The sequence below is a fragment of the Rhinoraja longicauda genome, chromosome 17 (assembly GCF_053455715.1).
Source record: "Rhinoraja longicauda isolate Sanriku21f chromosome 17, sRhiLon1.1, whole genome shotgun sequence".
In the NCBI taxonomy this organism is placed as follows: domain Eukaryota; kingdom Metazoa; phylum Chordata; class Chondrichthyes; order Rajiformes; family Arhynchobatidae; genus Rhinoraja; species Rhinoraja longicauda.
Window position 1 is genome coordinate 17,441,741 of NC_135969.1, and position 25,253 is coordinate 17,466,993.

At 45.0% G+C, this 25,253-nt stretch overlaps 1 protein-coding gene and 3 non-coding genes across 4 annotated transcripts in view; 3 read left to right on the top strand and 1 right to left on the bottom strand.

The window, feature by feature from the left end:
- The first annotated feature begins 1,599 nt into the window (after positions 1 to 1,599).
- On the top strand, positions 1,600 to 1,672 carry trnaf-gaa (transfer RNA phenylalanine (anticodon GAA)). Its single transcript has one exon. It is a non-coding gene; the product is annotated as a tRNA-Phe (tRNA).
- A 639-nt stretch (positions 1,673 to 2,311) lies between these two features.
- trnaf-gaa (transfer RNA phenylalanine (anticodon GAA)) lies at positions 2,312 to 2,384 on the top strand. Its single transcript has one exon. It is a non-coding gene; the product is annotated as a tRNA-Phe (tRNA).
- A 293-nt stretch (positions 2,385 to 2,677) lies between these two features.
- trnaf-gaa (transfer RNA phenylalanine (anticodon GAA)) lies at positions 2,678 to 2,750 on the bottom strand. The gene has a single exon. It is a non-coding gene; the product is annotated as a tRNA-Phe (tRNA).
- Positions 2,751 to 12,449: 9,699 nt separating this feature from the next.
- LOC144601800 (transmembrane prolyl 4-hydroxylase-like) overlaps positions 12,450 to 25,253 on the top strand; it is a 65,105-nt gene continuing 52,301 nt past the window's right edge. Inside the window, exons 1-3 of the mRNA XM_078414231.1 lie at positions 12,450 to 12,485; positions 19,371 to 19,794; positions 24,451 to 24,532. Of these exons, the coding sequence (XP_078270357.1) occupies positions 19,522 to 19,794; positions 24,451 to 24,532 (355 nt within the window). The 5' untranslated portion in view covers positions 12,450 to 12,485; positions 19,371 to 19,521. The remainder of the gene's footprint in view (positions 12,486 to 19,370; positions 19,795 to 24,450; positions 24,533 to 25,253) is intronic.

Here is a 25,253-nt window from a genome sequence, read left to right on the forward strand (position 1 = left end):
CTTCTTGCCAGAGATAAATTAATCTCCTATTCAGGTTTGCTCACAATTTGGAGATGGGTGGGCATGCGGTACTGCGGCTCGCTGGTCCAGTCATGCAGCAGTTATACCTGTGGGTATGGTGGCGCAGTGTGAGACTTGCTGTCGCATGGCACCTAAGACCCGGGTCAATCCTGACAAAGGGTCCCGTCTGTACGGACTTTGCACGTTCTCCCTGTGACTGTGTGGATTTTCTCCGGGTGCTCCGGTTTCCTCCCACACTCCAAAGACGTGCTGGTTTGTAAGTTAACTGACTGGTAAATTGTCCCTGGTGTGTAAAATAGTGCTAGTGTCTGGGGTGATCTGTTGGTCGGTGTGCACTTGGTGGGCCGAAGGCCCTGTTTCACGCTGTATCTCTAAACTAAACTAAACTACTGAGATGCAGTCTCAGAGCACCAGGATCAATCCTGACCTTGGGTGCTGTCTGTGTATCAGTTTGCATGCATCTCCCTGTGACCTCATGGGTTTCCTCCGGGTGAACATAGAACATGGGAAGAGACAGCACAGGATCACGTCCAACAACCTACAGTGTCAGTGCCGAACATGATGCCAAGTTAAACTAATCTCATCTGCCGGATTGTGCTTAGGTATGCTAATACTTTACTGGACTGTAGGAAAAGAAATATAGACACAAAGGTGTTGGAGTACCTCAGTGGGTCAGACAATCTCTGGAGAAAAATAATGGGTGATGTTTCAGGTCAGGACCCACCGGGTGGCACCAGCAATGGCTGCCTCGCCAACAGTCTGTCTGTTCCTTCCTTCTTTGTTGTTTTAATAGTAAGTGCTAGATGTATGTTTTAGTGTTCTTCAGCTTGTTTTATCTGGGGGGTTGGGAGGGGGAGGTTGGGAAACATCGAGGAGTTGGCGGCCTTTGCTGGAGACCGACTTCGGAAGCTCCCATCGAGGGACCCTGCAGATTTACCATCGCGGAGCTCGCGATCACTTTGCCAGGGATTGACCTTGGAGCTCCAACTGCGAGAACCTGCGGACTATAACATCGTGGCGCTCACAGTCTCTGGTCAGAGACAAACTTCAGGAGCTCCAAGCTGCAGGGACTTCGACCGCCCCGACACGGGAGCTTCAATCACCCCGACGCAGGTGCTTCGATCGCCCCGACGCGGGGGCTTCGACCGCCGGCTGCAGGAGCTTCGATCGACCCCACCGCGGGAGAATAAAGAGGAAGTAGATTGGACTTTATTGCCTTCCATCATAATGAGGAATGTGCGGAATCCACTGTGGTGGACGTTTATGTCAACTTTTATGTAGTTGTGTGTCTTGTTGCTTTTTTTAAAGTATGGCTGTATGGTAATGGTAATCTGCATATCACTGTACCTTAATTGGTACACGTGACAATAAAAGACCTTTGAAACCTTCTTTAGAAGGTCCCATCCTAAAACATCTCCAGAGGTGCTGCCTGACCTGTTGAGTTACTCCAACACTTCCTGTATTCTTTTGTAAACCAGCACCTGCAATTCTTTCGTTCTAGGACAGAAGGACTAATTGAAAAGCTCAGTCTATGGAAACCAGTATGGTTTCGAAGGGCTCAATTGTTCTTTTCCATCGGCAGAAATAGCTCAGTTGGGAGAGCGTTAGACTGAAGATCTAAAGGTCCCTGGTTCAATCCTGGGTTTCGGCAATACTGGCGTTTACTTTATACATGGTTCCATGATCACCTCTTTCTTCCTTCCAGCACTGCCCATTTTTTAAATTTTATCTGGCCTTTACTATTCCCTCATCCCTACTCCCCCAATGTTTATTTCTTGTAATCCTTCGTAACACTGCAGAAGGATCATCCATCCTGGAGGAAACACTTCACTGTGAGATTTAGAAACCTTGCCAAAGTGTCTTATTTTTAGATGCATGTCTCAATTCGAAACATCGACCACCGCAATGGCCTCCACAGATGCTGCTCGACCCTCTGAAGTTTCTTTAGCATTTTTTTTCCCCTCCCGATTCCATCATCTGCAGCTTTTTGTGTTGCCTCCTTCTTTCTTTTTTTCTGCATCTCAGTGTATGTCTTATGAATTCAGTAAAATATTCCGCACTCGAGCTATGCAGCAAATGGCAAAGAGGAGAACGAAAGGAACCTGCAGAGGCAAGGTGGGGGTCGGATGGCCTCCATATGTAATATGGGGGTTTGTTGTAATGCTGGGGCAATAACCTGGCCTGGGGATATCTGTGCAAAAAAGAAGGCATATATTTACTTTAAATCAATGAAAATAATATCTGTTCCCAAGTCCTTCTGTTATACATTTTAATTAAATTACCGTCATATGCCGAAATAGCTCAGTTGGGAGAGCGTTAGACTGAAGATCTAAAGGTCCCTGGTTCAATCCCGGGTTTCGGCATTTTTGTGGGGAACATCGCCAAATCTGGTTTACAACTACGTGCTGTCCAGTCCTGTCCAGAAACGTGGCCTGACCATTCCCTCGTCTTTTGCTGAAGATGCCAACATTTGCAGCTATTTGTGTCTTACACTTTCCTTTTTGCAGTATCATTTCTGTTCTAATTTGAGTCCCAGATGATACACGCGATGAATGTTCGGTGGCAACATTTGAGGAGGAAAGTTACAAAGAAAAGTTGTTTCCACATTGACTGTCAATTACTTATATCTTAATGTAACAAATTGCAACAAAACATCTGCCGAAACCCGGGATTGAACCAGGGACCTTTAGATCTTCAGTCTAACGCTCTCCCAACTGAGCTATTTCGGCACACATTAGCGACACCTTTCCGTTTTTGAAACAAACTCTATGTTGCTATTTGAGTGCATGTTGCGATTTCCAAAATATGAATTTTTAAAAAACATATCAAGCTGCTAAGCATGTATATTAAAAAATACATTGCCACCCCCCGCGCCTTTGGCAAGTGTCGTTTTCGTTCCTTTAACAAACAACAATAATAACAAGACATTTTCTTGAACACGCTGTTGTGATTAATTTCCGTTTCTGAACGTCTAGTCAGTATATGGTATGCTACTCTATTTGTCACATGTACTGAGGAGGTACAGTGAAATCCATTTTCACTGAAATTCATATCCGTGGCACACCGTGTTTCTAAATTGGTATGTAGCACAGATTAGTTTCATCTCAATGTTCCTGCCTAGTACTTTTAAAGGTTTGGGCAGTGGTCTTTCCTGGTTTAGAAGAATATGTCACAAATGCAGGCAAATGGGACTAGCCCAGCATGGCCATTTTGGGCCGAAGGGCCTGCTTCCATTCCGTCTACCGCCAAGAATAATGTTAATCCCAATTTCAAAATTTCTAAAAGATTATTGAGTCTTTAAAAATGTCCCCACTCATCTGCGGACATTTTTAAAGACTCAATAATTTTTTAGAAAATATTATAAATTAATAATACTTTTATTGGTCAAAAATCTAAAACATTTATCCAATCATCTTAGCTCCTAATTTCAGTCAAAATGAATATTTTGAATATTAGTTTGCAAAATATAATAATGTTAATAGGTTTTTTAAAAGCAAGGACAGCAATGAAAATGATTATATTTTAAGGAAATATATTTATACTGTTTGGATTGAAAAAAAAGCAAGAAAAGTTTGTATAAAGCAAAGACTAATGGAGGCAAAATGCGTAGAATTGAACGGAAATTAAAGGTGCAAATGTAAGACGAGTAACAACTAAGAAAAATCTGCGTCCCTGGGTGGGTGGTTAACAACCGAACGTGCTAACCGATTACGCCACATGCGAAGGATTCCGCATGTCTATTTGTTACAGTATGTGCCGGATAAAGTGTGCTGGTATACAGTGATACAGACCTTATCCATGTCTTTATTAATTTTAGAAAGAGCTATCAATGACAGAATCAATTCCTCACCTCCATGTCCCCACATCATTGCACTCTCGCCCAATGCAACCCCTATTTCTGAAGTCCTATCTCTGGCTGGAAATACAGTACATATATTTTTTTTACATAGGAAAATAACTGCAGATGCTGGTACAAATCAAAGGTATCACAAAATGCTGGAGTAACTCAGCAGGTCAGGCAGCATTTAGGAGAGAGGGAATGGGTGACTTTTCGGGTCGAGACCCTTCTTCAGACTGATGAAGAAGTCTGAATGGACTCAACCCGAAACGTCACCCATTCCCTCTCTCCTAGATGCTGCCTGACCTGCTGAGTTACTCCAGCATTTTGTGATACCTAATTTTTTTACATGGTAAATGCAGGGGACTCGCAAATATCAAACCCAGCAGACAACATTATAACAGCTTCACAGAGGAAACTCTGGAATTGGGTACAGATGTTGAAAGCTCAAACAAAAACAAGTGCATCCTTTATTTTATTCGACAAGGTCACGCATGGTAGGCTGCTCTGGAAGGTTAGATCAAGGTTTCAAGGTCAGTTTATTGTCACATGTAGTAATTAAGTTACAGTGAAATACCCATGAGATCCAAGGAGAGATAGCTGAATGGATGGCAAATTGGCTTCATGGAAGGAAGCAGAGGGTGATGGTGGAAGGTTGCTTCTAGGACTGGAGGCCTGTGACTAGTGGTGTGCCTCAAGGTTCGGTGCTGGGCCCGTTACTGTTTATCATCTGTATCAGTGATTTGGATGAGAACCTAACGGCAAGATTAGCAAGTTTGCTGATGAGTTAGTTGAGGCTGGAACGATCCCAACGTTAAGAAACAGTTAGACAGATACATGGATAGGACAGGTTTGGAGGGATATAGACCAAGCGCAGGCTGGTGGGACTAGTGTAGCTGGGATATGTTGGCCGGTGTGGGCATGTTGGGCTGCAGGGCCTGTTTCCACACTGTGGAAACTCTATGACTATACTCTTCCCCGTCTTTTTTTCACCGCACCTCCCTTTTCCCACTTCACATTATTTGTTTTGTTTTGGGATAGAAACAGGGGTGCAGTGCTGCCGGAGCTCAGCGGAGCGCCGCTCCAACACCTCTGTAAAACAAAGCCAAAATAAACAGCAGGGAATTTTAACCAGCCGGGAATTTAACAGCGGTCGCTCCGGCACCAGTGACAGCTCCGGCACCTAAACAATTAGCACTGCAACACTGGATAGAAACATAGACAATAGGTGCAGGAGTAGGCCATTCGGCCCTTTGAGCCATTCAATATGCTCATGGCTGATCATTCAAAATCAGCACCCCGTTCCTGCTTTCTCCCCCTATCCCTTGATAACGTTAGCCCTAAGAACTATATCTAACCCTCTCTTGAAAACATCCAGTGAATTGGCCTCCACTGCCTTCTGTGGCAGAGAATTCTACAGATTCACAACTCTCTGGGTGAAAACGTTTTTCCTCATCAAAGTCCTAAATGGCTTACCCCTTATTCTTACACTGTGCCCCCTGGTTCTGGCCTCCCCCAACATCGAGAATTTTTTTCCTGCATCTAGCCTGTCCAATCCCTTAATAATTTTAATGGTTCTATAAGATACCCTCTCATCCTTCTAAATTCCAGTGAATATAAGCCCAGCCGATCCATTCTTTCATCATATGTCAGTCCCGCATCCCAGGAATTAACCTGATGGCACTCTCTCATAATCATAATACTAATTTATTAGCCAAGTATGTTTTGCAAACATATGAGGAATTTGATTTGCCATACAGTCATACCAATAAAAAGCAATAAGACACCCAAATAAATTTTTAACATGAATATACACAGCGACTCTCCCACATTCCGCACTGTGATGGAAGGCAAAAAAAAGTTCAATCTTCTTCAATACTTTGTTCTCCCGCTTTCGGGGCACTAGAACCTTCCGTTGTCGGGGCGATCTTGGCTCTCTGCATCGGGCGATCGGACCCTGGGTCAGGGCTAGTCGAACCTCCTGTGACTTGGAGCTTCCCGACATCATCCACAATAGCAAGAATGTCGTTCCTCAAATTCGGAGACCAAAACTGCACACAATACTCCAGGTGTGGTCTCACCAGGACCCGGTACAACTGCAGTAGGACGTCCTTGCTCCGATACTCAAATCCTTTTGCTATGAAGGCCAACATGCCATTTGCTTTCTTCACCACCTGCTGTACCTGCATGCTTACTTTCAGTGACTGATGTACAAGGACACCCAAGTCTCGTTGCACCTCCCCTTTTCCTAATCTGACACTATTCAAATAATGTGTAGGAAGGAACTGCAGATGCTGGTTTAAACCGTAGATAGACACAAAAAGCTGGAGTAACTCAGCAGGACAAGCAGCATCTCTGGAGAGAAGGAATGGGTGATGTTTCTGGTCGAGACCCCTCTTCAGTCTGAAGAAAGGTCTCGACCCGAAACGTTACCCATTCCTTCTCTCCAGAGATGCTGCCTGTCCCGTTAAGGTACTTCAGCTTTTTGTGTCTACCATTCAAGTAATAATCTGCCTTTTTGTTCTTGCCACCAAAGTGGATAACCTCACATTTATCCACATTATACTGCATCTGCCATGCATCTACCCACTCACCCAACCTATCCAAGTCTCCCTGCAGCCTCAAAGCATCCTCCGCGCAGCTCACCCTGCCACCGAGCTTTGTGTCATCCGCAAACTTGGAGATGTTACATTTAATTCCTTTGTCTAAATCGTTAATATACATTGTAAATAACTGAGGTCCCAGCACCGAGTCTTCTGGCACCCCACTAGTCACTGCCTGCCATTCTGAAAAGGACCCGTTAATTCCTACTTTGCTTGTTGTCTGCCAACCAGCTCTCTATCCATGTCAATATCCTACCCCCAATACCATTTTCTCTAATTTTGCACACTATTCTCTTGTGTGGGACCTTGTCAAAGGCTTTTTGAAAGTCCAGATACATCACATCCACTGGCTCTCCCTTATCCATTCTACTTATTATATCTCTGATGTTCTGAAATGTGCTATAGAAATAGTCATAGAGTCATACAGCATGGAAGCAGGTCCTTCGGCCCGACTCATCCATGCTGACCAAGATGTCCCATCTAAGATAGCCCCATTTGTCCATGGTTGGCCCATATCCCGCTAAACCTTTCCCATTCACGTACCTATCCAATGCAAGTTTATTTTGGCTTTCTTGAAACTTAATGGTCACGTGCCTATCAGGTCAGGTGAAGTCATTGGATCATGTAATAATCTGCAACATGGCTTCTTGATTCCTGTACCAAATGCCTCAACTGATGGAGGCAAGCATACCATACGCCTTCTTTACCACTCTGACATTTTCATCTTGGGAAAATGGTTCTGACTGTCTAGCCTATCTATGCGTCTCATGACTTTAAATAGACACAAAATGCTGGAGTAACTCAGCGGGTCAGGCCGCATCTCTGGAGAAAAGGAATGGGTGATATTTTGGGTCGAGACTGATATCTGAAGAAGGGTCTCGACCCGAAATGTCACCTATTTCTTTTCTCTAGAGATGCTGCCTGACCTGCTGAGTTAATCCAACATTTTGTGTCTATCTTCAGTGTAAACCAGCATCTTCAGTTCCTTCCTATTCATAATGTTAAATACTGTGGCTTCTTTGACATTTCTCTGTCTTTGTCCCTCTTTTCACTAACTCATTTGCCATAAAGAAGAGAGTGAATCAGATGATCAGCCATGATCACATTGAATGGCAGTGCTGGCTCGAAGGACCGAATGGCCTATTCCTGCACCTATTTTTCTATGTTTCTATGAAATCATTGGCTGCTGGGTATGGGTTTGATGAAGCTGGATGATTTAGTTCAGTTCAGTGATAGACAGGCGACGTTTCGGGTAGAGACCTTACGTCAGACATGCGATCAATTGTTCTGTATTTTTACCCAATGTCTCTGGTCAATTATGCTCATGAAATTCATCACCCCTGAAGCAATCTGGTAAATTTAGTTGAGCTTAGTTTAGTTCGGAGATATAGCGTGGAAACAGGCCCTTCGGCCAACCGAGTCCTTGACGACCATTGATCACCCGCACACCAGTTCAATGTTATTCGTCTATCACATTCTACACACCAGGGACAATTTACAGAAGTCAATTAACCGACAAACCTACACGTCTTTGGAATGTGGGAGGAAACTACAGCACCCGATGAAAACCCATGCGGTTACAGGGAAAACATACAAAATCCGCACAGTCAGCATCCATGGTCAGGATTGAACCCGGGTCTCTGGCGCTGTGAGGCAGCAGCTCGACCGATATGCCACTGTGCCACCACAAAATGAGTAAAACTTTCCAAAGATTCCAACCGTTCATTGCCTCTGAGGAGAAACCACCTGCCTACGTAGGCATACAGTTGAGAGATGCTACTTTGCACAATTTAAGTTCTTCCCTAAATAAAATATTGTTTGTTAGTTTAAATTAACATCTATTCTCGAGTGTCTGTTCAGAATGAAAGAAAAATGAGATAGTAATAATATACAGATCAAGTAGGCACCCCCCATTGATTTGTCTCACACAGTATCACATTGCTCTCACTATCTTTTCTTATTATTCCTTCCCCCTAATTTTTACTAACTCGTTCTTTCCCAGTTTTCTTACTGCTGTCTTTTTTCTCCATTCGGTACTGTAAATCTCTCTTGCTCCCTTTTGCCTTTCCTATCAGGCCTGCTTCATTTGCCTATCAATTATGTTCATTCAACCCAGAACCCAATTAAGAATCACAGAAGTGGCTGCAGTGAAATGACATTTGCCTCTGGGCTGCATTACATTTAACATTACCTCTTTTGAAAGGGTTGAAATTCAATTTTGAAACCAGTTTTTATCATTTCAAAGTGCATTTTGAAGTTGGCAATATCCAGATTATTGATCTGTCACTGATAGTTGGCAAATTTATGTTTATGCTTATGCTTTTAATAATGACAGCAAATGATGCTAGAATGTAGGTATATCAGTGATAAACTTAACCAGTTAATGGGAGACACATGGAACTGCAGATGCTGGTTTACAAAAAAAGACAGAGTGCTGATGTGACTCAGTGGGTCAGGCAACATCTCTGGAGAAAGATGCTGGAGTAACTCAGCAGGTCAGTCAGCATCCCTTGGTCCCAACCCGAATCGCCACCTATCCATGTCCTCCATAGATGCTACCTACCAGCTGAGTTACTCCAGCATTTTGTGTCCTTTTTAAAATCAGTTAATTGTCCATTCTTGGACATATTTAACCAATTCACTCCACCCTCCTTCCCCGCATTCCAGGCACTCACCACCCTGTGTAAAAAACTTGCTCTGCACATCTCCTTTAAACTTTACCCCTCACCTTAAAGCTATGCTCTCTAGTATTTGATTTTTTTTCTATCCTGGTTAAATGGTTCTGACTGTGTACTCCATTCATGCCTGTTCAGTGATGTTGTTTGAAGGAAACATATTGATTTATATACGAAGGTTGACTCTTGCTCTCCAATATAATAAGAAGGCAGGGTTTAATGCTCAAAAGCATTCAAAGTGGAAATCTATAGATTTTGTAGGCACTGCAAATCGGGAGATATGGATGATTCAGGAAGTTGATGTGCAGGTTAAAGAACAGCCCTGCTTTTATTGAATGAGAGAATAGGTTCATAAGACAATTAGCATTTTTATGTCTGAAGTATATATTAGGACATAGAACATAGAACAGTATAGCAAAGGAACAGGCCCTTTGGCCCACAATGTCCATGCCGAACATGATGCCAAATTAAAATAGCACATGATCCATATCCCTGTATTTCCTGCATATCCATCTGCCTATCTAAAAGTCTCTTAAATTTCACATTCATGTCTGCCTCCACCCCGAGCAGCGCATTCCAGCCACCCACCACTCACTCTCTGTGTAAAACAATTGCACATCTCCTTTACATTTTGCCCTTCTCATCTTAAAGCTATAAACTTTAAAGTCTTTGACATTTCCACCCTGGGAAAAAAGGTTCTGACTTTCTATCCTATCTATGTCTCACATCATCTTATATTCTTCTATCAGGTCTCCTCTCAAACTCCGACATTCCAGGGAAACCAAGCAGTTTTCCAACATTCTTTCAGGAACGAAACTTGCCATCCTTATAGTCTTGCCTCAACATCAAAATGATGGACTTCTAACTGGACTATGAACAGCAGTGTAAATCAAGCAATTGGAGCAAGGCAACTGAGAGACGGGCAATAAATGATAGCCTTGCCAGGGATTTACACATACCTCAAGTCAACATTAAAAATAACAAATGGGAATCTGGGAACCAACTCCATTCACTAGGTAGAAACAAGGAACTGCACCTTTCCCTTCTTCCCCCATATGCCCCCTTCTTCCCCCCCTCCCCACTTCCCTATGTCCCACTTGGATTTGCACCTATTTCTCCCCTGTCCCTCCCCCTTTCACATACATTCCATCCTTTACATCACAATTTGCAATTCTTCTATCCTTTTGTCTCACTCCTTCTGTCTTTTCATCTCTGGCCTTTGTCTAGATACCTGCTTGTCAAAATGTCCTCCTCCCCCATGTCAACCTATTACCTATTTTATTCACACAAAGGGTGATGTCTATGACCTGCCAGGCTTTGTAATGCCCCTCCTCTCTTTAAGCTTTCTTTCCCCTCCACCCCTGACAATCAGTCTGAAGAAGAGTCCCGGCCCGAAATGTCGCCTGTCCATGTTCTCCAGAGATACTGTCTGACCCGCTGAGTTACTCCAGCACTTTGTCTCTTCCATTCACTAAGTCTATTGTACCCAATCTTTCCCAGTACTTTTATGTACACTACCAGGGGTGATAGTATAGGCAGATATGATCGTGGCATTTAAGAGGCTTTTTGATAAGCACATGATTGTTCAAGGAATAGAGAGATATGGATCAAGTGCAGGTAGAGGTGACTAGTTTAGCTTGGCATTATGTTCGCACGGACATTGTGGGCCAAAGGTACACAGCCTGCACTTGTGCTGTACTGTTTTCTGTTCTATATTGTAAAGCCATTTTGACTATTTCTATTAAGAGGCAAAGAATTCCACAGATTCACAACTCTCTGACTGAAAAAGTTTTTCCTCATCTCTGCTCTAAATGGCCTACCCCTTATTCTTAAACTGTGGCCCCTGGTTCTGGACTCCCCCAACATTGGGAACATGTTTCCTGCCTCTAATGTGTCCAACCCCTTAATAATCTTATACGTTTCGATAAGATCCCCTCTCATCCTTCTAAATTCCAGTATACAAGCCTAGTCGCTCCAGTCTTTCAACATATGACAGTCCCGCCATTCTGGGAATTAACCTAGTAAACCTACGCTGCACGCCCTCAATAGCAAGAATAGTAAGTATCAACTTCATGTTGTGTAGCAGCTGCTGTCTCCTTATCCAGAATAAATATAATGAAAACAAAAATTTGTTTGTCATCTTGTTTGCCATGACATGAAATTGTGGACAGATAATAGTTCCATACGCCACCAGCAAGTTTGCCTGTACATTTTGCCTACCTGTTGCATTTTGTATTTTTTGGGGTTAATTTTTTTCTGTGTATTTTTTTTCATATGTGGTAACATGTAGTCTATAAAAACTTGCAAGTTTCTAGCAGTTGCTCTTCCATTCTCTTGCAGGCAGGCAATTCATACTGGTCTTTATTTATTTATTTTTTACAGATGCCCAACTCTGTCTGTGGTTCAAAAGCAAGAGAACAAGATATGGCAAGCTGCCTCAGAGTGCGAACAAGTCAGGGTCTGGTGGCAAAAGATTTACCCAGAGGCAGCAGTGGATCATCGACAAATGGGGCTTTATCAATTCACATATAATACGACTTGAGGGTAGACAGAGCACCAAGAAGGTAATTATTACAAAATAGTTATTGTGAAATTGATCATTTGATTGTCATCATGCTTGCCATGTCCTGATGGTCTTGAAAGTTTGTAAGACATATTTATTTTCTTCGAGTTTGACAAGAAGCCACTGGCCAGTACGTCAAGTGAACAGGAGTTTGATCCACTTGAGGGAACTTCTGGATCCATCCCCTCCACCAGTCAGCAGCACAGCAAGAGGAGCAGGATCACTGCCAGCTCCATTGCAGGCTCCACCCCAACAGCAATTGAGGTAGAGGAGAGAGAGAGAGAGAGGCAAGTCAGCAGGAGCTGATCAAGGCGGTAAGTACTTTTGGGGATTTTTTTGGCAGATTTCACTTCTCATTCATCCATACATCATCTTCTTTTTTTTCCAAATTTACTTACCTGCATCATACTTATTTATGTTGCAGCTCATGCAACAGAGGCCAGACAGGCCATGACAGCCCCAGACACCACATTAGAGGGCTGTTGACACCTTCCTGGGATTCATAAAGAATGAGCTGCTCAAGATTCCAGAGAACGTGTGGTTCAACTACACCACGGCTGCCATGACAATGGCCCATAACTTCTCCCAGCCGGTAAATATTTTTTGTGAATTTTGGGGAATTTTGGGGATATTTGACCTTAAAATTTATGTTTTTGTATGAAATATTCACAATGAATTCATGTGTGTTGCAAACTCTGCAGCAGATGGGACAGCAACAGATGGGACTGATGGGACCACCACAACAGATGCCACTGACGGGACCACCGCATCAGCAGGCTCACCAGGTATCTAATTTTATAATATATTTTTGTGAATTTGACTTGAAATTCTTCGTCACATACATCTTGTTAAAGGTTTGATTTATTTGCCTTCCACTTAATATTGATATGTATCTGTGTTGTAGCCACAGTCACTGATGGGCCCACCACAAATGCCACCACCAGTGATGTCATACTCACAGATACAGGCTACATCTACACCATCATAGCAGGTCGCCACTACTTCCACATACACTGCCTTGCAGCCTGCAAGATCTAGCAGCTTCTCTGCGCTCTCAGCTGAATTCACAAACTACCCCAGCCTTGACACACCAAGACCTGCCCCAGTGACTACCCCTAGAACAGAGACCCAGGACGCAAGTGGGGACTTGAGTTTGAGTTTTTTTTAATCAGATCACCCATCAGTGTAATGTGTCCAAACATGATGTTAAGTATGTTTTTGTACTTGTATTATGTTTGAAGATTGAATTTTAAAGTTTGAAGTTTATTGAAACTCAACGACCCTCCTTGGGGTATGGGGGTACATAAATAATTGAAAAACAAAACATATACAAATTTTATGTGATTATAATATTTTTGCATGCGCTGTTGTATGTTCTTATCAACCTTTTTTGTTGTTAAAACTTTTTGTTTGTTTCAATATCAATAAAGGAAATGCTTGACATTTTGATATTGTATTTCAGAGTAGTGTCTCATGGCATCACTTTCAAATAGTCATGATGCAGAATTATTGGAAACCCTACCCTACACGCCCTTTTATAGGGAAACTGGGTGATTCCATTGTTTTGGAGGCCAAAATGACGTGAATTGTCTTCAGTTGTCGCCGACAGGGTTGTAGCTTGTCGCGGGTGGACGTAGGTTGACTTCAGTTGTCGTAGGTTGTCGCCTGTGTGGTCGTAGGTTGTCGTAGGTGTCGTCGTAGGTGTGGTTATAGGTGGACGTCCTAAGTTGCGATGATTGGGTCGCCGGTTGTCGTTAGCTTATCGCAGCTTGACGTCGACTAGGTGACTTGTCGTAGACATTGTCGTAGTGGGGTCCAGTCGCCGGTTTTTCGGCGACCTGCTACGACTATGACAGTCGCCGGTAGTTGCCTAAAAAATCGCCTAAGTGGGACAGGCCTTTTACCCACCACTGACGTTAGATACCAGGACCTAACCCATCACTATCGATTATATAAATATCTGCTGGGAGATATCCTCCCCATCTACCTACCACGTCCTACGATACACTAGATTAGGTCTCAGGATTTATTTACCTTTGTGCGCTTTAAGACCTTCTGTAACATGGACTCTTTTCAAGAAATTACTATTAACTTCCTGAGATCCCTAGCATTGGGTCTTTCTCAATCCCTCTTCTTAAATTTGACCTTCTCTCTCTGGATCTTTCCTTTTGTTTAACCGCAGAATTATCTCCATTCTGTTGCTCGGCATATTTGATGATCAGGATCTGAAATCTGGTACAAAACTCGCAGACTGCTGGACAGGTTGTCAGTAATCACTCTTTTAAACGCCTCTGGCACACTCTGGTGTTCTAATGCAGGAATGCAGTTGGCACAATCTATCTGTGTTGCCTTCTCTTCAGGACCTCAGTAGATTGCTGATGTTTGTGCATCTCCAGGCTTGCTGGCCGAGCTCTAAATCATCAAAGAAGGATCGTGACTCGATAGGTCACCTATCCATGTTCTCCAGAGATGCTGTCTGACCTGCTGAGTCACTCCGCTCTTTGTGTCCTTTACAAACCATCATCAACTCATTGACTGGAGGATTGGCGAGTTGATCGCCAACTCATTCAACTCGCCAATCGTTGGTCGAGTTGGCGACCAACGCCAACTTCCGCAATACCTGTGTTCACATTGCCTCTGCTGTACGATGCTATCTTCCAACATTAAAGGTCCATGGTCGGGGCCTGGATGATGTGACCCCACTTCCCAGAGCAGCTACCTCTTGGTGCAGGAAGACATCAATGAAGAAGTTCACCATCTCCTTCGATGTACCAGAACCACATTTGGTTGATTGAGGAAGAGGGTGGATAATGACCTCAGATCTGGCTCAGAAGCTTACGGTCTACAAGGCAGCCATCACCCTTGTCCTCCTGAGTGCTTCCTAGATTTGGACTTGCTAAAGCAAGCTGCTAAAGACATTGGGATGATTTCACCCATACCCTACCCTCCAAACCTGCTGGTTGGATAATTGAATCATATACAAATATGAGATGCATAGATAGGGTACACAGTCAGAACCTTTTTCCCAGGGCAGAAATGTCAAGGACTAGATGGCATAACTTTAAGGTGAGAGGGGCCAAGTTTAAAGGAGATGTGTAAGAAGGAACTGCAGATGCTGGTTTAAACCGAAGATAGACACAAAAGCTTGAGTAACGCAGAGGGACAGGCAGCATCTCTGGAGAGAAGGAATGGGTGACGTTTCGGGTCGAGACCCTTCTTCAGACTGGTTAAGGATAAGGGAAAGGAGATGTGTGGGGCAAGTCTTTCACACAGTGAGTGCCTGGAACATGCAGCCAGGAGAGATGGTGGAGGCAGATTGGATAGTGGCATTTAAGAGACTTTTGCATGGGTATATGCATATGCAGGGAATGGAAGGGTATGAATTATATGCAGTTATAGATAAAGAGTTGGTCTCGGCATGTTTGGCACAGACATTGTCGATCAAAGGGCCTGTTCCTGTGCTGTACTGTTCTATCTTCTATGAAGCAAAGCTCAGCATACTTTGAAAATCAATATCCCCAGCATTGAGGCTGATTTTCCTGATTTTCAATACTACTTCATTATGGACTGGACTTTTTCTCAACTACCTCCTCAGGCAGCTTGTTCCATATGCCGGCAACCCTCTCAGTGAAAACGTTGCCCCCCAGGTTTGTATTAAATCTTTTCCCTCTCATCGTAAATATATGTTCTCTTGCTTTTGATATGGGGCAAATGATTTTGTGCATTCACTCTATATCTCTCATGATTTTATACACCTCTATAAGATCACCCCTCAGCCTCCTACATTCCAAGGAATAAAGCCCTAGTCTGTCCACCCTTTCCCTACAGCTCAGCCCTACAAGTACAGGCACTCCTTGACTTCTGTAACAGGTGATTTAGGTAAAATCGCACTTTCTTAAGCAACTCTTTAAGCCTACTGCTTTATTTCTGAGTTGCACATCTCTGTAGTCTCGGTAGCAATGTGCTACTGCACATGTGGCCGTTTCGGCAAGCCAGTCAGCTGTTCTCGTGGATGCTTCCATGTGATCTCTGCGTCAAAGCTCCCCCGTGGTCTCCCCATTGGAGTTCCAATGTGGTCTCCCACTGGTGGTTTAGTTTAGTTTAGTTTAGAGATACAACGTGGAAAAAGGCCCTTCGGGCCACCGAGTCTGCACCGACTAGCGATCCCCGCACATTAACACTATCCTACACACACAAGGGACAATTTACACTTATACCATGCCAATTAACCTACAAACCTGTACGTCTTTGGAGTGTGGGAGGAAACCGAAGATCTCGGAGAAAACCTATGCGGTCACAGGGAGAACGTACAAACTCCGTACAGACAGCGCCCATAGTCGGGGTCGAACCCGGGACTCTGGCGCTTCAAGCGCTGTAAGGCAGCAACTCTACCGCTGCGCCACCGTGCTGCCTGCTACACAGTACTATGCAGTATGGATAGTAAATTTACTTGTGCGCAGCAGCACCTGTTTCCGACTTACAAAACATCTAACTTAAGAGGGATCTGTGGGATGTAACCCTTAAGCAACTCAGGGAGAATCTCTTCTGGCAACATCCTCGTAAATCTTCTCTGCACTCTTTCCAGCTTAACGACCTCCTGCATATAGCAAGGTGACAAATTGTTCTTGTATTAAAGTAAGAGGGCTCATAGTTAAGAGGGTTTAATTGTCAGATGGGGAGGTTGAGGCAGCAGGGGACATGTTCGTGGTACAGATTTAGTAAATGATTAACAAATTGGGTATCCATAAATTCACAGAATGACAAAGGAATAAGGCTTGGGGAGATTCAATATTCTTTGGGAAACACTTAGAACCATAGAAAAATAGATGCAGTAGTAGGCTATTCGGCCCTTTGAGCCAGCACTGCCATTCAATATCATCATGGCTGATCATCCAAAATCAGTACTCCCTGCTTTACCCCCCATATCCCAGATTCCTTTAGCCCTGAGCTGTATCTAACTCTCTCTTGAAAACATCCAGTGAATTGCCCTCCACTGCCTTCTGTGGCAGAGAATTCCACAGATTCACAACTCTGGGTGAATTTTTTTTTCTTCTCAGTCCTAAATGGCCGACCCCTTATTCTTAAACTGTGGCCCCTGGTTCTGGAGCCCCCCCCACCATCGGGAACATTTTTCCTGCATCTCACCTGTCCAATCCTTTAAGAATTTTATATGGTATCTATAAGATCCCCTCTCATTCATCTAAATTCCAGTGAATACAAGCCCAGTCGACCCATTCGTTCATCATGTCATTCCCGCCATCCTGGGAATTAACCTGGTGAACCTACGCTGCACTTCCTCAATAGCAATAATGTCCTTCCTCAAATTAGGAGACTATAATTGCACACAATACTCCAGGTGTGGCCTCACCAGGGCCCTGTACAGCTGCAGTTGGACCTCCTTGCTCCTAAATTCCAATCCTCTCGCAATGAAGGCCAACATGCCATTAGTTTTCTTTGCAGCCTGCTGTACCTGCATGCTTACTTTCAGTGATTTATGTACAAGCACACCCTTGCTTCGTTACACCTCCCCTTTTCCTAATCTGACACCATTCAGATAATAATCTGCCTTCCTGGTCTTGTCACCAAAGTGGATAACCTCACATTTATCCACATTATACTGCATTTGCCATGCTTCTGCCCACTCACCCAACCTATCCAAGTCACCCTGCAGCCTCATAGCATCCTCATCGCAGCTCACACTGCCACCCAGTTTTGTGTCATCCACAAACTTGGAGATGTCACATTTAATTCCCTCGTCTAGATCGTTAATATATATTGTAAATAACTGGGGTCCCAGCACTGAGCCTTACGGCATCCCACTCGTCACTGCCTGCCATTCTGAAAAGGACCCGTTAATTCCTACTCTTTGCTTCCTGTCTGTCAACCACTTCTCTATCCATGTCAATACCCTACCCCCAATACCATGTGCTCTAATTTTGCACACTAATCTTTTGTGTGAGACCTTGTCAAAGGCTTTTGGAAAATCCAGATACACCACATCCACTGGCTCTCCCTTGTCCATTCTACTTGTTACATCCTCAAAAAAAATTCCAGAAGATTAGTCAAGCATGATTTCCCCTTCATAAATCCATGCTGACTTTGACCGATCCTGTCATTGCTTTCCAAAAGCGCTGCTATAACATCTTTAACAATCGACTCAAGCATCTTTGGAGGGATATGGACCAAACACGGGCAAGTATGGCTAGCGTAGTTGGGACATGTTGGTCAGTGTGGGCAAGTTGGGCCAAAAGGCCTGTTTCCACACTATATCACTCTATGAGAGGGTGTGGAGGTGGAATTAATAGTTACTTGAATTACAAGAAAGTCAAGGGCCCTGGGGAGCGAGTGGCTAAAATAGTATTCAGGGAATTTGCCACTCAATGGGAAAACAGACAAGAGGGCTGAGTGGCCTACACCTGCCTTTATATCATGATCAAGCCATATCCCATAAACCTAAGGGGAATTGGCAAGTTGAATGCACACAGTCTTTTACCCAGGATAGTTGATTCCCAAACCAAAGGACCGAGGGTTAAGTCGAGAGAAGAAAGATTTGATAGGAAACTGAGGGGCAACTTTTTTACTCAGAAGGTGATGGGTATATGGAATGAGCTGCCAGAGGAGGTAGTTGAGGCAGGTACAATAACAACATTTAGACATTTGGATGGGTACATGGATAGGAAATGTTAAGAGGGACATGGGTCAAACACAGGCAATTGGGACTAGATTAGATGGGGAACTTTGTCGGCACGGACATGTTGGGCCAAAGGGCATTCTGTCTGCTCTATTACCCAATGGCTCGAACCTCCTACCACACCTCTGATGGCTCTGCATCTCCTCTGATGATCCTTGCTCTCCTCTGATGGAACTTCGCACTACCCCTCTTGATTCTACCACACTTCTAATGGTCCTCCTCCTCCTCTGATGGTCCTCGCTCTCCTCTGGTGGTCCTCCCACTCCCCTAGATGATCCTACCACATCGCTGATGGTCCGCCCTCACCTTTCATGGTCCTCCCACTCCCAAGATGGTCCTCTCACTCCTCTGATGGTCTTTCCATACCCACTGTGGTTCAACCACACTTCTAATGGTCCTCCTACTACTCTGATAGTCTGTCCATAACTATGATGGTCCTCTCACTCTTCTGATAATCCTCCCACTCCTCTGATGGTCCTCCCATTCCTCTCTTAGTCCCTCCACTCCTCTAATAGTACTCCTACTTCACTAATGGCCCCCCACTCTGATAGCCCTTCCATACCCAATATGGCCATCCCGCTCCTCTATTGGTCCTCCCACTCCTCCCTTGGTCCTCCCACTCCTCTGATGGTTCTTCCACTGCTCTGATGGTCTTCTCACTCATCTCTTGCACCCCCCCACTGATAGTCTTCCTATTTCCAAGAAGGTCCCCCCACTGCTCTAATGGTCTTCCTTCTCCTCTGATGGTTCTCCCACTCCTCTAATGGTCTCCCCAATGATAGCCCTTCCACACCCATGATGGTCCTCTCAGTCTTCTGATAGTCCTTCTACATCTCTATTCTCTGGTGATCCTCCTACTCCTCCCATGGTCCCCCCCCCCACTCCTCTGATGGTCTTGATCTGCTCTAGTATCTTTGGTCTTGATCCTCTAGATGGCAAGTCCTGCCCTCTCTCCAACGTCCCCGCCCCTCTCTCGCAGGCCCCGCCCCCGGCCGGCCGTTGACTGACGCCAGGTGAGCACGTGGGCAAGCTGACGCGTTGACGTGAGGACGCGGCGCTGGCTGGCCGTGCGTCGCGAGCCGGGTTTGAAAGTAACGGCAGGCCGGGAGTAGGGAGGGGGCGGGGCCGCCATGCCTCAGAAAGACAGTGTGTGCTCGCGCTCCTACTTCGTGGTCGTCATGGTGTTCGTTCACGTTTACATCCTCAACGTCTTGGCCCTGCTGTTCTACGTGTACTACACCAGCGACAGCGCGCACACGGCTCCGGATGGCGGCGGCGGAGGAGGCGCGTCCACGACGCCCGGGCAGGACGCGAGTGCGCGGCAGGAGGTGTCGGAGCCGGAGCGCGCCGCCAAGCTGCAGCAAGAGGCGTTCAGCCGCCTGCACCGCCTGGAGGGCATCAAGGTGAGGGGCGGGGCTTGTGATGGTGGCGAGGGGCTTGTGGGGGCGGGGCTTGTAGTGATGGGGCGGGGTCTAGCGGCAAGACGGGGCTTGTGAGGACTGGGGCGGAGCTTGTTGCAGTGAGGGTGGGGATTGGGATGAGGACGGGACGTTTGGCGGGGCGGGGCTTGCGGTGGTGGGGGCGAGGCATGTGGGAATCTGGGCGGGGCCTATAATGGTGTGCGGGGCTTATCGTGATGGGCGGGGCATTCTGGGGGGCTTGCGGGGGAGGGGCTACACAGATGGGCGGGGCATTCTGGTGGGCGGGTCTTGTAGGGGAGGGGCTTCCTGCAAGGTGGGACTTGTGGCTGGGTGGTACTCAATGGTAGGGTAACTTGTGAGGGGGGTGGCAGGGCATGTGGGGACTGGGGCGGTGCTTGTTATGGTGGCGGATGGTCTAGTAATGGTAAAGGTGGGGCTAGCTGCATGGGGGGGGATGTGGGAAACCAGGGTGGTTGAGGTGGAGCTTACATTGGTTTAGAGGGGCTTGTTGCGAGGGTAGGGGCATGTTACAGCAAGGGCAGGACTTGTGGGGATTGGGGCAGGGTGTGTTGGGGAGGGGATTGTAGTGGTGGGGGAGGAGTTTTCTGCATGGGCTGGGTTTGTGATATTGGGGCGGGTTTGCTGCAGTCGGGGTGGGGCTTGCAGGGGCGGCTTCACCATGGAGGGTGGATGGGTTTTATATGTTGGGCTGGGCTTGAACTCGGGATTGGAGACAGAGGGATAGTCAATGCTTCATGTCGAGACCCTGCATCAGGGCTAAAATGACGACCATCCCTTCACCGTATAAATGTTGCTTGTCCCACTACGTTCCACAAGCAGTGTGTGTTCTGCTAATGAAATGTGAGAGCCAAGGAAATGGCTATATGTGGACAGTGTAGACTGTGGGCGTGTGGTGTATTCGGGTCAGAGGGGAGTTAGAGCTGTGCCTGTACAAGTTAGATTTGTAGTGAGGGGATGTACAGAAAAATGTCCAGAATGGGTAGAATGAACCCAGTGTCATACAGCACGGAACCTGGCACTTCAGCCCAACTCGCCCCATCCATGATGCCTCATCTACACTAATCCCGCCTGCCCACGTTGGCCCATACCCCTCTAAACTTTTTCCTATCCATGTATTTTTAAATTTTGTTATAGTACCTGCTCAACTACCTCCTCTGGCAGCTTGTCCCATATAACCACCACTCTCTATGTGAAATAGTTGCCCCTTAGGTTCCTTTTAAATCTTTTCTCTCTCACCTTAAACTTATATTGTCTGGTTCTTGAGACTTTGTGCATTCCCCCTATCTATTCCCCTCATGAGAAAGAGAAAATAAATGAGAGAGAAGGAGAGAGATAAACAACGAGAAAACGAAAGGAAAAGAGAGAGAGAGAGTCATTAGGGGAAACCGGTCTGAGGGTGGTTATTCATTCATAGGTCACGAATACTGCTGACAATATTGCCCATCCATAATTGAACCTATCAAATACACTAAAAGGAGCGGTCTGGACCAGACCCTTTGATTAAAAACTGAGAATGGAGACTGGGAGAGCAGCAAAGGAGCCAGGTAGTTTAGAGAGAACAGAGTGGGACCTGGGGTAATAGGCAACCTCTGAGAATAGGGATTTGAAAGTGGATCATACTGTATGTTGAAGATTAGTGAGTAAAATTATGCTGTGATTAAAAACAAGAGTCGTGACATTCAAGGGGTCATGCAGGATCTGTGGTAATACAAACTTCTTGTTTCATTAATCCAATTTGTAATGATTATGATAATGCCTTATCATAAGTACTTTTATTTGGTCTAGTCACCAAACTTTATGTAGAATGATGAGGTTTTGCAGAGGATTCATAGATTCATAGTTTATACAGCACAAAAACAGGCCCATTTTGCCCTTCATCCATGCCAAACAAGATGCCTATCTACAGCAATCACAATCATCTAAAATCTGCCCATGTCCCTCTAAACCTTTCCCTTTCTATGAACCTGTCCAAATGTCTTTTAACCATTGTCAATGTACCTACCTCTACCTCTTCCTCTGACAAGTCATTCCATATACCCCATTACCCTGTGTGAAAAGCCTACTACTCAAATCCACTTTCAGTTTTTTTCCTCTTATCTTAAATGCAAGTTTTAGTCTCCCCCTTCCTGGGAAAATGTCCATAACTATCTACTCTATCTACACCCCTCATAATTGTATATATCTCTATAAAGTCATCTTTCAGCCTCCTTCACTCCAATGAAAACATAGTCATGCAGCAGGGAAACAGGCCCTTTGGCCCAACTCGTCCATGCCGACCAAGGTGCCCCATCTAAGCAAGCATAACATAAGCTTTCTTCATCGCTCTTGTCTACTTGTATCATTGTTGTCAGGGAACTATGTGTTTGTATTCCATGGTCTTACTAGTTAATAACACTCCCCAAGGTGTTGCCATTCACTGTGTACATCCTGGCCTGGTTTAACTTCATAAAATGCATTAGTTCACACTTGTCTAAGGGAAATTCCATCAGCCATTTCTTTGCTCACTTTCTCAGTCGACCCTGACCTTGAGAAAGCTCGAAAAAGAGGGGAGGGAGGCAGGACAGAACCTGGCAAGGGATAGGCAGACACAGGTGAGGGGTTTTTTGAGTGGCAGATTGATGAAGTGACAAAGGCTAGAGATGAAAAAGAGACAAAATCATGAGAGGAATAGATTGGGTAGATGCACAGAGTCTCTTGCCCAGAGTAGTGGAATCCAGAAACAGAGGACATAGGTTTGTGTGGGAACACACGGTTTAAGGTGAGGGGGAACGTTTAATCTGAGGGGCAACGTTTTCTCGCAAAGGGTGATAGGTGGATGGAACGAGCTACCGGAAGAGGTAACTGAGGCAGGTACGATTGCAACGTTTAAGAAAGATTTAGACAGACAGGACAGGTTTAGAAACATAGAAACATAGAAAATAGGTGCAGGAGTAGGCCATTCGGCCCTTCGAGCCTGCACCGCCATTCAATATGATCATGGCTGATCATCCAACTCAGTATTCCGTACCTGCCTTCTCTCCATACCCCCTGATCCCTTTAGCCACAAGGGCCACATCTAACTCCCTCTTAAATATAGTCAATGAACTGGCCTCAACTACCTTCTGTGGCAGAGAATTCCACAGATTCACCACTCTCTGTGTGAAAAAAACCATTCTCATCTCGGTCCTAAAAGACTTCCCCCTTATCCTTAAACTGTGACCCCTTGTCTTCCCCAACATCGGGAACAATCTTCCTGCATCTAGCCTGTCCAACCCCTTGAATTTTGTAAGTTTCTATAAGATCCCCCCTCAATCTTTTAAATTCCAGCGAGTACAAGCCGAGTCTATCCAGTCTTTCTTCATATGAAAGTCCTGCCATCCCAGGAATCAATCTGGTGAACCTTCTCTGTACTCCCTCTATGGCAAGAATGTCTTTCCTCAGATTAGGAGACCAAAACTGTACGCAATACTCCAGGTGTGGTCTCACCAATGCCTGTACAACTGCAGCAGAACCTCCCTGCTCCTATACTCAAATTCCCTCGCTATGAATGCCAACATACCATTCGCTTTCTTCACTGCTGCTGCACCTGCATGCCTACTTTCAATGACTGATGCTCCACGACACCCAGGTCTCGCTGCATCTCCCCTTCTCCTAATCGGCCACCATTCAGATAATAGTCTGCTTTCCTGTTCTTGCCACCAAAGTGGATAACCTCACATTTATCCACTTATACTGCATCTGCCATGCCTTTGCCCACTCACCTAACCTATCCAAGTAACGTTGCAGCCTCCTAGCATCCTCCTCACAGTTAACACTGCCCCCCAGCTTCGTGTCATCCGCAAACTTGGAGATGTTGCATTCAATTCCCTCGTCCAAATCATTAATATATATTGTAAATAGCTGGGGTCCCAGCACTGAGCCCTGCGGTACCCCACTAGTCACTGCCTGCCATTCTGAAAAGGACCCATTTATTCCCACTCTCTGCCTCCTGTCTGCCAGCCAGTTCTCTATCCACATCAATACTGAACCCACAATACCGTGTGCTTTAAGTTTGCATACTAATCTCTTATGTGGGACCTTGTTGAAAGCCCTCTGGAAGTCCAGATATAACACATCCACTGGTTCTCCCTTATCCACTCTACCAGTTACATCCTCGAAAAATTCTATAAGATTCGTCAGACATGATTTACCTTTCATAAATCCATGCTGACTTTGTCCAATGATTTCACCACTTTCCAAATGTGCTGCTATCCCATCCTTAATAACTGACTCTAGCATTTTCCCCACTACCGATGTTAGACTAACTGGTCTGTAATTCCCCGTTTTCTCTCTCCCTCCCTTTTTGAAAAGTGGGATTACATTAGAGGGACATGGGTTTAGAGGGACATGGGTCAAATGCAGGCAGTTGGGACTAGTGTAGATGAGACATGTTGGCCGATGTGGGCAAGTTGGCCCGAAGAGCCTGCTTTCACGCTGTATGACTCCAAGAGACAAAAAAGTGTCAGATATTAGGAAACTGGTTTGTATGATCTTAAAAATTGTATGTTCATATGCTAATGTTTAAATAATCATGGTACTACACTAAAAAATATAAATCTTATATTTTCTGTTAAGTAAGGTTGTTTTTCTTTCCTTCAGGTTGGCCATGTGCAAAAAGTAGATCTCGTCCCCAACAAAGTGCACTACTTGAAAACGCTGAGCTTAAAACCACTTCTTTTTGGTAAGGATTTGCACAATGTTTTGGATTATTTCAGATAATTGGAATCTGAATCCTTTTCTTAGTGTACGTGAAGCCAATCTGAACCCTTACAGATGTGTCAAAGTATGTAGGAAGGAACAGCAGATGCTGGTTTATACCGAAGATTGACACAAAATGCTGGAGTAACTCAGCGGGTTAGGTAGCATCTCTAGAGAAAAGGAATAGGTGACATTTTGGGTTGGAACCCTTCTTCAGACTCGGTATCCGAAGAAGAATTCCAACCCAAAACGTCATCTATTCCTTTTCTCCAGAAATACTGCCTTTTGTGTTTATCCTCAGATGTGTCAAGAACAAAGCCCAGAAGGGTCTCGACCTGAAACTTTTCCCCAGAGATGCTGCCTGTCCTGCTGAGTTACTCCAGCATTTTGTGTCTACCTTCGATTTAAACCAGCATCTGCAGTTCTTTCCTGCACATTGCTGCAGAGTTGTTGCCTTGAAAATCCAGAATTTTGATGTCTGTTCTTGCAGGCTCAAAATAGCAATATCCTTTGTATCGTCTGCCAGCACCTATTTCATGCTCCTGTCTGTATTCTCTGCTGGTCTGTGAATTGCAATCTGTCTTCAAAATGGGGGAAAGCAGAGAAAGTTGTTGCAGGGACAGGGAAAGTATTGAAATGTATCAATTTCACTGAAGCTTTTGTGCTTCAGGTATGAAATTTATCAGTTCAAATCCTAAGGATCA